The following is an 11758-nucleotide window of genomic DNA, read 5'->3' on the forward strand; positions in this document are numbered from 1 at the left end:
ATAGTTGTAACATTTGAATTGCCAGGAGCATAAGGCTGTAAGTATAGTTTTAGTTGCCACTAGTTCTTACTGTTGCTGCAATGTAATTTTTTGTCTAAATAATAAATAAAGTGAATTAATTTTGAGTCTGCATTCATCGTCCACACACACAGACAAAATTCTAGCAAATAAATTAATAAAGGACAGAAATTGTAAATGACGAAGAAGTGACACAAATGACTTTCTCCAGAAGTGAATCTACACACAGGCTGATTTTATCATCACAAAGGGATTGGGTACATTTAATTGTAAACAATAAAAAATATTCCCATAATAATAATAAAAAGAAACATGTTATACATTATACTTTGACAATGGCTATTTCATTTCACAATCATTAAAACACTGGGTTCTACAGGCACATTAAGTATAACAAGTACATGTGATTATACATTTTTTTTACATTGCTATTTAATTGACACGTCTCCTCTTTGAGGGAGATTTTTTTTTTAGCTCTATAGAAATTCTGGGACTTGTTGATAATATCTAATATTTGTTTTCTTACATAACTTAAGAGCTTTAAAATGCAATTATTTAAACATATCTGTTGTTAAACTACTGTATGTAGGTGTTTTCCCACAGTTTTCACTCAGTAATTTTTTCCTTAATTAAAACATACAAAATAAATTAATTGTAATAAAATTTTTTTTAAAATAACATATGAGATAAGTAATTCCAGTGGCTTAATAGAAGTCACCTCAAGTGGGTTGCATTAGCAGTCAGTTTAAACTAATTTTTATTAATAAATAAATCATGGCTTACTCTGCATTTCTACAATAGTATTGATAGGAATGTGTGATACAAGCAAAAATGTAACAATATTATAGAGACAAATATACATCACAATATATAGTTTTTATGACAACTACTACTTAAAAAATGAGAATCTTTGTGAATCCAATTTCCAAGTAATGGTCGATCTATAAAATTGAGAATTTTATCATTAATAGCTCATTAATGGAACTTTAAATATAGTGTTTTATTGATTACACCATCTTTGTATTATGTTTTTACTGCAAGCAATGAAAAAAAAAAAACAATACAAGTTAAGTATGATGCCTTTTTTTTTTGAAGCCTCTTCTCCATTTTACAAGTCAGATAAGCTTCCATGACAATACTGACAACCTTTTAGCAACGACATAAAATGACCCATTATAATTTAGTTTAATTTAATCCAAGTTCTCAATTTCTGAAGTAAAAAGTTTGATCACTTTTCATAAGCATTAAGTGAAAGTTGTAATGTATGTTGTTTGTAAATAAGAATATTCTGCGTTGTTTGTTTTGTGTGCCGCTCACAATGACAGCTTAATAGAAAGACCTTTTCTCTTGTCGTTATTTAGTGGTACACTACCTTTTCACATCACATTCGATTCAAATTGCAAACTCACATTCACAACTGGAGTAAAATATGGGTTCTTTTGTTGTGGTGCTGGAGTTTCAGAACTGCAGGAAACATTGGCATAACCAACAATACACAAATAGTTATACTGGTTGACAAAATTATAACAGTATATAACCCACCGCTAGGTATCAGTAATAGGAACGGTTTGCTTTTGCGTAAATATGCATCCTCATTGTTAGGTGTCAGTGTAAGTCATCACAACATAAACAAAAAATTACTGAGTGCACCATTATCTTGAGGGAAACCATGCTACTGTGGGGAAACGCTGACCCCTGTTCTTTCTGTGGTACACAACAAACCTACACTTGAAGAGTTTTCCTCAGCATTACAGTAGTTTCCTCAAAGCAGTTTCAGACTGCCTGTGACATTATTCACCATCTCCTCTTCTCCTATGATGGCAAGCACAGTGCATGAACCTGGCTCCACCTGCACACACAAACACAGTCCAAAATCAATTTCCAGGCTTTATCATTATTTACACAAAATTGAATCACACAAAATGAATCACGCATCTTTAAAAAGTCTTACTCTCCTTAGATTTTCTTATCAAATATGTATAAGAAATTAGCATATATATAATGTCTCTTTTTAATGTTATTTTAGGTATATTGTATAGATTTAAAACATAGAATAGTACAACCTTCCTACCATTTGCTATAACAATAACATTAATGCTAAAGCATCATTACATAGATGTGCTGCTAACCTGTGTGTGCCCAGCATCCTGTACCAACTTTGTAGGAAGACTGAGGCTCATAGCAAGAGCCTGCAACTCCAAAAGGTGTGCCATGTTAGTGCCTTGTAACACAATCTTCTTAGCTCTGAACAGGAACAATAAAAAAAAAAAAAAATCAATACATGTCTTAGCTAATACATGTCTTATGTTAACATACTGTACATATTTTGATTCAGTGGTGATTCTTTTTTTACATACATGAATGGCTTGGTTTAACATTTATTTAAAAAAACAATAGAAGGATGAGGCCACAGTGATATCCCTTACCCAGCATGGTCCCACCTGCAGGCCATTTCCCTCCAACTGTTTTTCTCCTGCAAGGCCTGATACAAACCCACTGCAGCATGACCCACCTGCGCCGCCACCTGCAGGGACACAATGCTCATCTGAAATTCTTTTGAAATCCAGGGACCACACACAAGACATTGTTCTCTAACAAATAATATTAGTTGACATGCAAAAGTTGTGCTAGAGATGGAAGCCCATTTCCACCACAGTTGAGTAAACAATGTGATTATGTAAGTCATAATAATGAGAAACTTTCTAATAATAATTACTTAGTTTCGTGTTATTTTTATGTTTTTTCCCCCTGTAATTATGGCCTTTTGTGTGCATTCACAATGCAACAGATTAGGAAGTAGAGATAGGAGAAAACTCTAATCAACTGAACCAATTGCTTCAGAAAATGAAAAATCCTCACTCTGGCGACATCCGCTGGTCAGAGCCATGTAAACGCAACAAGAACACAGTAAGGCACTTCCTATTCAAGGGATACTCCACCCCAAAATGAAAATTTTGTCATTAATCAAAATAAAAGCTCCGTTCAGTTTTCATCCAAAAATTTAAGATATTTTGGATGAAGACCTGGAGGCTTGAGACTGTCCCCTAGACTGCCAAATAAATAACAGTGTCAAGGTCCAAGAAAGGTATGAAAGTCGACGTCAAAATACTCCATCTGCCATCAGATGTGCAATCTGGGTTATATGAAGCAATGGGAACACTTTTTGTAAGCAAAGAAAACAAAAATAACGACTTTATTCAATAATTCCTTTGTCAATGTCTCCCCTGTGTCTCTCCATATCACCCTATGCTGTGTATGCTCTTCTGTATCATCCGCGTCACAAGGAGTATTCTGACGACAATTTCCTACCTTTTATGGACTTTACATTTACATTTAGTCATTTAGCAGACGCTTTTATCCAAAGCGACTTACAAATGAGAACAATGGAAGCAATCAAAAACAACAAAAGAGCAATGATATATAAGTGCTATAACAAGTCTCAGTTAGCTTAAACGCAGTACACGTAGCAAGGGCTTTTAAATAATAAATAAAAAGAAAACAGATAGAATAGAAAAAGAATTGAGCAAGCTAGTGTTAGAGGTCTTTTTTTATAATTTTATAATAAATGAAATTTAAATAGATAGAATACAAAAAGATTAGAAAGGTAGTTAGATTATTTTTGTTTTTAAATAGAATTAAAAGTGCAAAAGTTAGAGGGTCAAATAAAGATGGAAGAGATGTGTTTTAAGCCGATTCTTAATGATGGCTAAGGACTCAGCTGCCCGGATTGAGTTGGGCAGGTCATTCCACCAGGGTGGAACATTTAATTTAAAAGTCGGTAAAAGTGGCTTTGTGCTTCTTTGGGATGGCACAATCAAGCGATGTTCACTTGCAGAATGCAAGCTTCTAGAGGGCACATAAGTCTGAAGTAATGAATTTAGGTAAAGGGGTGCAGAGCCAGTGGTGGTTTTGTATGCAAACATCAATGCCTTGAATTTTATGCGAGCAGCTATTGGTAGCCAGTGCAAACTGATACGTGTATTCTTTTCGGCTCATTAAAAATTAATCTTGCTGTCGCGTTCTGGATTAATTGTAAAGGTTTGATAGAACTGGCTGGAAGACCTGCCAAGAGAGCACTGCAATAGTCCAGTCTGGACAGAACAAGAGCTTGAACAAGGAGTTGTGCAGCATGTTCGTAAAGAAAGGGCCTGATCTTCTTAATGTTGAATAAAGCAAATCTGCAGGAAAGGACAGTTTTAGCAATGTGGTCTGAGAAAGTTAGCTGATCATCAATCATAACTCCAAGGTTTCTGGCTGTTTTTGAAGGAGTTATGGTTGATGTGCCTAACTTGATGGTGAAATTGTGATGAAACGATGGGTTTGCTGAAACCACAAGCAGTTCTGTCTTTGCAAGGTTGAGTTGAAGGTGATGGTCCTTCATCCAGCAAGAAATGTCTGTTAGACAAGCTGAGATGCGAGCAGCTACCGATGGATCATCAGGCTGGAATGAGAGGTAGAGCTGAGTGTCATCAGCATAGCAATGGTATGAAAAGCCATGTTTCTGAATGACAGAACCTAATGATGCCATGTAGACAGAGAAGAGAAGTGGTCCAGGAACTGAGCCCTGAGGCACCCCTTTGGTGCCTTTGACACTGGACTTGACAAAGGACTTTGACACTGTTATTTATTTGCCAGTCTATGGGACATTCTCAAGCCTCAAGGTTTTCATCCAAAGTATCTTAAATTGTGTTCCGAAGACGAACAGAGCTTTTATGGGTTTGGAACGACATGGGGCTAAGTGATTAATGACAAAATTTTCATTTTTTATATGGTTGAAACATGAACACACACATTGCATGGAAAAACAAATGGCATTAAACCTAAACTTAATAAATGCATGCTACTTAATTGGTCATTTTGTTAGATTTATTCATTTTATTAGCATAAGCTGGCAATTTCGTTTGTCACCATGGCAACCTCTTGGGCTAGCAAACACTTTACATGTGTATGTAAAAGCACCTGTACACATGAGAGCTCAATTAAACTGAAAGATATGGAAAACTTTATATAGCACATATATTTATATAGCACATATTTCATTGCACATATATTCATGTTTGCTTGCTTAGGCACAGCGCACATGCATTTCTCATTAGGACATCTTAAATCATTATTATAAGAAAGCGTCTCATTAAGAGATACCAAATCATAATTATGAGGGTTTTTTCCCTCAATATTGACATTTTAATTCATATTTATGAGAAAATTTCTCATTATGACTTAAAGGATGACGGTTTATAACTGTGGCAAAAACATGCATCAATAATAAACAAACAAAATATAAACTAAAATATCTGCTTTGAATTACAATAACTTGTTTAAAACATACTGCAATCACTGAGGAAATGAAAATGTGTTGTTTATGGATGAATTGGTTTTATTAATCATGGAGGAAAAATTTAATGGGTCATAACACCCTTTTAAAATGATTATGTATCATATTATTTTAAATAGTAAGACTGACGAAATGTACTATTATTATATTCTTATCTGTTAAGCAATTTCATTCTGTCAATTCCAAGAACAGAATGTGACATAGAATAAACCCTGAATTGTGATTGGTTTCACATTATTCATAAGAGGGAACACCTTTCGACTTATGATCAGTGATGAATGAGATCGCAAAACAGCGGGAGGAAAAACAAACATTGTCTTTTGTTCCTCCTTCTGTATCATTCACTTCTATATTAAGTACACTGTAAATCTGAAAATTGCAATAAAGAATATCTACCTTCCCCACACCCATGGACAGCTCCATATTTACAACAAATACCATTTTGAACATCAGGTCCTCATCACCCTCTTCCTGCAAAAAAAAAAAAAAAAAAAAAAAAAAGGACCACACAATTAATACTTTTTTTTTCTTTTCATTTATTAACTTATCATGGCTGCCTCAATTACACAGCGTTCTATTTAGATCCATCTCTGTTGTGTCCAAAGTTTCTTAATACAACATCTTTTTGCAATGTTGAGCACTGTAACCACTGAGTGCAGGAACACAAAGGGTGACGCATTGCTGCCACACATATTTTTTTCCACTCAATTATGTTGTAATAATGAGATTATATAGTTTTAACAACATACAATGTTATGTTGTTTAAACAACATCTTTTTCTCGTCAAAATTAAAAAAAATTCTTGTAATAATGACACGTCATAAAAACTATGTTTTTCACGTTATATAAGATATTTACATCATTACATGTGAGTGAGCTAAGCGACTGTCGACTCTGCTGGTGTCGCCAGCTGAATCAAGCATCATGCTCTTCTTCTGGGGTAAATTCCAGGCTTTATACTGTAGGAACAGGCTGCGATGCGCGTGGGTTTACCACAATACAGAAAATGAGTCAAAAACAAAAAAAAAGAACAGAAATGTTCATATTGCTTAGTTTTAAATCAAACTTAAAGGGGTCAGATGACATTGCTAAAAAAGAAAATGATTTTGTGTATTTGGTGTGAAATGTAATATATAATGAAATGTGTTTATGCAGTTTTAAAAAACACGTTATTTTCCACATACTGTATATTATTGTTTCTCCTCTATGCCCCGCCTTTCTGAAACGTGTCAATTTTTACAAAGCTCATTGTTCTGAAAAGCGAGGTGTACGCTGATTGGCCAGCTTTCCAGTGCATTGTGATTGGCGGAATACCTCAAGCGTGTGACGGAAATGTTTCACCCCTTACCATACTGTGATGCTGTGTTCCGGCGCAACGAGACAAAACCAATAAAACCCATTACAAACGAGGCATTTGTAGCATCCAGTGGGGACATAATTACTGATTATAATGACTTATACTGTCTTTTTACGCACTGCGTTGAATTGCACAGCGTAAACATAAAACCATGTCTGCATTTGTGATTGGAGAAACGACAAACAACAAGCGCTACTCTACACTGCTCAAAACTCCCGTTTGAATCATCAGTGGCAAATTCTTTCAATATGAAAACACATACAGGCTGTGAGTCAACATTATTTGTCAGAACACTGGCATTGTAGGCTACTCTCCCAGGAAACAGTCCTCGTCTTCTGTAAAATGCGCTGCACACATCTGAATATTTGGGTTGAACTATTCTTGAACAGTGTTGTAAATACAACTTAACCACTGATTTCTAGTTGTGTCCTCTTTTGGAAAACAAAATAAAGTAGTTTTGCTTTCACAATGAAACACACAGCGTCTCCACGACATTGGCGGCAGCGGCAACAATAATACTACAGCGGGAATCAAAGTTATGCCTTCTTTCTTTGCGTGAACATTTGGGCGGTGTTATGCAAATCTTCCCACACAGTGACGTTGACATGTGGGGGCGTGTTTAAACGAGGTGTTTTAGGAGGGCGTGGACCAGTCTTAACTATTATAAAGAATATCTCTTTGGGTTTGAGATTTTAGTCTTTGCAACTTAAGGGGTTTTATCTATTCACGAACAGCTTGTAACACTCCAAAGAATAAGGAAAACTTGTAATCACATCATATAACCCCTTTAAGTCATTCAAATAAAGAAATAGGCCTTTTCCAAGCCCAGAGTCGATTATTCAAAAATAACAGGTTTGATCTGATCATGTTAAACAAGTCATATCAAAGTCCCTTTTTTTTACTAGCCTTTGGTAATATCCTCTGGGTCTGAAAAAAACAAACCTAATCCACTGCGTCCTCGGTGGCTCTGATGTCAGGAGAAAATGACGACTCTCGAAAACACCCGCATTGAGAAAATGGCGGACAGGAGTTTTCATGAGAGCACAGAACAAGTGAACTAGCTTCAGGGATTCTCTGCTCACTTTCTGTATATAATCTATTCACTGTTTGAATAAAAGTTTTGTTTTTCATGCTGTTAAGAGAACCAGTTGCCATGTACACACTGCACAGTTTCGGGCATGGCAACAACACTTAATTGAAGAATTAACTCTCCTAAATCAGTGGTTTGTCATATCCTAGAAGCCCTACAGACAAAGCTGTATTCAACGTAACATTGAACTACTTGAAATGTACCTCGTTCTCTAGTTTGTTGAAGTAATACATTGCAGCCTCCTCCGCAGACACATTCTGTGTGTGCAAGAGTGCCTGTAAAAGATCAATAAAAGCATCTCACTCCAAAAACCACGACATAACATGAACAGCTTTTATGTATGTCAGATTCTGTTAACGTAAACAAAATTAACGAACTCACAAGTCAAACAATAAGGAGTAAACAAACAGTTCTGGTTCTCAAAATGGGTGCAATATATTTTGATATCTACTAAACACTGTAGAGTCAACCAATCCTGCAAAGACAAGCCACTTCATTAATTGTAAGCAGGTTTATGGTATTTTGTGAAGTGATGTGTACCTGCTTGGCTGCCTCCTCGGGTATGTCCAATTCTCTGAGCTGCTGCAGGAATACAGGGTTCACTTCCTGCTGGGACTCCATTTCTAAAATATAGACATGCACATTATAAATGCCTTATTAACATACTGTATTCTAATAGACTGTAAGTGATATACTGTCACGTTTTAATTGAAGAAAGCAGTCTTTTCTGATTATAGGGGGCTCACTGACGCTCCTTGATATATAAAAGCTGTAGGTTGGATCACAACGAAGTCTGGATGCAAATGAAGGCAATGTATTTTTACTGCGACACCTCCAAATCCGTATAAAATCAACAGAATATGGGTTAAATGTATTAATATTTTCATGCTACCCAAAGTTTGTAGCTGCTTGTGGTGCTAATGCCAGTATTGCTACGCATTCTGGAAATTTTTAACGATCTAACTGAAAGCAGCTCAAGACAATCGTACTCTGTAGTTTAGGGTGTTGTGGATAGTGGCTCTTACCTGCTTCACTGCACTACTGATCGAGCGATTATCACCCAATGAGACCGTGAGCTTCTTCACGAGCGATTGTTTTGTCTTCTCACTCTCAAATTGGCATAAAGTCATTTGTGATATGGGATTATTTTTAACCTTTTATTTTATAAATGCTGCTTATAGTTTGAATTATTTTTTTGCAACAATAGCTTTCGGAGCAAAACGTCAACTAAACATTACCGTATACACAAAGTTCATGTGTCATGTCGATTACATTGCCGGGTCATCTACTTCTTCTTATTCTTTTTTGTTCAATGGCCGTTCACTCCTTGTGAGTATTACCGCCACCTACTGTATATCTTGCGCACATGCGTTATGAATCTGTATTGCTATAAGAAAAAAAATCTTTATAATGCCCCACCCACCCCAGAGGATCAGAGCCCATGGAAGCTTCAGCTCCTGCAGCTTCCACACTGGGCTCCTTAACCCCTGAGATAAGCAATAGCATCATGATCCTCATCCTCAAACACTAAGGGTGCTTTCACATCTCTAGTTCGGTTCATTTGGTCCGAACCAAGGGCAAACAATTATACACAGCTTTTTTTGGTTCCTTTTCACACCACACTGATTGCTTTGGTCCGAACCAGTTGAAACGAACCAAAATGCAGTCACATGACAACATCCACATCACTGATTGGCCATGACGTATTTCCTAAACTGCTTTTCGATTGGTCAGAATTTACGTGCGGGAAAATTCCAACATAAGAGGAAAAGCCAGCAAACAACACGGAGACAACACAGCTATGGAGAGACGACTGCGCGGGCTGGTTTTGTCCCTGGCCATAATCTATTACATTGTTCGTATACACCACAATATGCAAACAATACATTTCTATAATGAAGCGCGGATGCGGCTTGAAAACAACGTTCTAATGCACTGCAAACGGCGAGCGGGCATCGCTCGTAACTTCAAGCGGAGGCGTGCATTAATCCATGAGCTGCCATGCTAAAGTGCAAACTGTCAACAAACACTTCCGCATCCCATAATGCACAGCGCAGCTGACTACGGCAGCTGGTTTATTCCAAAAATTATCAGTACTTTTTGCAGTTGGTTCTGTTTAAAAGAAACGGGCTTTCGCCATCTTGGCAGCGCGTCACCGCACGACTCTCCCGGATAATCGAAAATGGGCAAAAAGGCGGGAGCTGGTTGCTGAAACCACGCCCACCTAGCTCGACGGCAGTGTCAGCATCGGCAATCCACCTGTCACTCAAGTGGCCGCGCCCTTAATTATGCAGAACTTTAAGGTTTTAATATAATTTAAACGGATGAGTTATAAAAAAAATCACCCCCTTCACAGTTGTCATGAAGGGCAAAATTGGCTATATAGACCAAAGTCATTTTTTGAAGCAGGCTGTAAACATATTTTTTTCTGCTGTAAAGTTGGGCAGTTTAACATGGGGAGTCTATGGGACTGACTCCCTTTTGCAGCCAGCCTCAAGCAGCCAGTCGATGAATTGCAGTTTTAGTCACTTCCTTGTTGGCTTCACGATAGAGAGCGGGAGGTTGCTGCTCGGTTTAGACATTCATTATTCCTACATAGTGGACTGCGCAAAAAAATAAATAAATAAATAAGTAAATAAATAAAATAAAATAAAATAAAACCTACAAACATGGCGGACAAGATCCAGGGGGCGTGGTTGGATCCACATCTAGGGGTGTGGAGATTGGTAGGTTTAGGGGTGGAGCTCTGGGATCTACCATCCATCTCCACCCCTAAACCTACCAATCTCCACACCCCTAGATGTGGATCCAACCACGCCCCCTGGATCTGTTCTGCAGTGAGGGGCTACTAGCAGGATTTACTTAAAGAACTATAAAACTGTGATATTATCTCATTACACAAATAACATTTACTTACCATCTGTCCAATTTCATTCCAAGCAAAACTCTCTTCTGCAGAACACAATATATTTTGAAGAACGTTAGGATCCACACAACACTGGACCCCGATTTTATTTAAATATTTTACTAAGAAGAGCTTCTTATTGATAGAATTTTCAAGTTACCCTCAACTCCATGATAAGCTGGATTGTGTGTGTTTGATTGTGGTTGGAGCTCAGGATTGTAGCTCTGTAGGAGCAAGGTATGGTTCAACTTTATTACGTTTCCCCTATGTAGGGTCATGGGAGCACATTCCAGTGTATCAGGCTGAAGGCAGGGATAAACCCTTGACAGGTAACCAGTCCATCACAGAGCTAACATACAAAGACACACATTCACAAAGAAGGGCAATCCATATTCTCCAATTCACCTAACCTGCTTGACTTTGGACTATGGAACCTGAAGTCAAAGGACAAAATCTACACCAACACTGAGAGAGCATACAAACTTCATAAAAAAAGGCCTTCCAGTGTCCTGACATTTTATCCTACCCGTCAGATTTTCCTACCAGTGTTTACTGCGCATGCGCACAGCAATAATGCATCCTTTTTCTCATGCTAAACAACAATATTTAATGTATCTGCATCACTGTAAGGGTAGGTATGGGGTTGGGGTAGGTATAGACTTTAATAAAACACAATCTAATAGGTAGAAAAAATATATTTATTGTTGGTTTCATGTAAATGTATCGCTTCTAGATTCATCCGCGAAAATAACACATAATTACTGTATTTGCATTACTCTAAGGGTAGGTTTAGGGTTATGGTATGTGTAGATGTTAATAAACCATAATTTTATCGACAGCATTTTTTGTTGTCGAATTGTACTACCCACTGTTTTAATGGGAGGTAGGAAAATCTGACAGCGTAGCACAAATCGACAGAACACCGGCTCAACCTGGGGCCTAAATTGGGAACCTATTACGCTATATATCTATGCTAATATTAGTCTGTTTATTTCTTATTCCGAGGACACCGTAGCCACCAGATCCAGTCTGTATCCAGATCAGATGGTCACT

At 37.2% G+C, this 11758-nt stretch overlaps 1 protein-coding gene across 2 annotated transcripts; it reads right to left on the reverse strand.

The window, feature by feature from the left end:
• Positions 1 to 232: 232 nt before the first annotated feature.
• Positions 233 to 9187, reverse strand: LOC109073549 (probable peptidyl-tRNA hydrolase 2). Of its 2 annotated transcripts, XM_042758081.1 has the most exons (8): positions 8826 to 9187; positions 8502 to 8593; positions 8341 to 8423; positions 8004 to 8075; positions 5750 to 5824; positions 2445 to 2542; positions 2148 to 2262; positions 233 to 1867 (listed from the first exon to the last, which is right to left on the reverse strand). In XM_042758081.1, the coding sequence occupies exons 3-8, from the start codon at positions 8419 to 8421 to the stop codon at positions 1781 to 1783; spliced, it is 528 nt and encodes a 175-aa protein (XP_042614015.1). In that variant the 5' UTR covers positions 8422 to 8423; positions 8502 to 8593; positions 8826 to 9187; the 3' UTR covers positions 233 to 1780. The 2 variants fall into 2 exon arrangements, with proteins under 2 accessions (XP_042614015.1, XP_042614014.1); XM_042758080.1 differs by lacking the exon at positions 8502 to 8593 and having other exon boundaries at positions 8826 to 9174.
• Positions 9188 to 11758: the final 2571 nt, after the last annotated feature.

The sequence above is a fragment of the Cyprinus carpio genome, chromosome A6, assembly GCF_018340385.1.
Source record: "Cyprinus carpio isolate SPL01 chromosome A6, ASM1834038v1, whole genome shotgun sequence".
NCBI classification, from domain to species: Eukaryota; Metazoa; Chordata; class Actinopteri; order Cypriniformes; family Cyprinidae; genus Cyprinus; species Cyprinus carpio.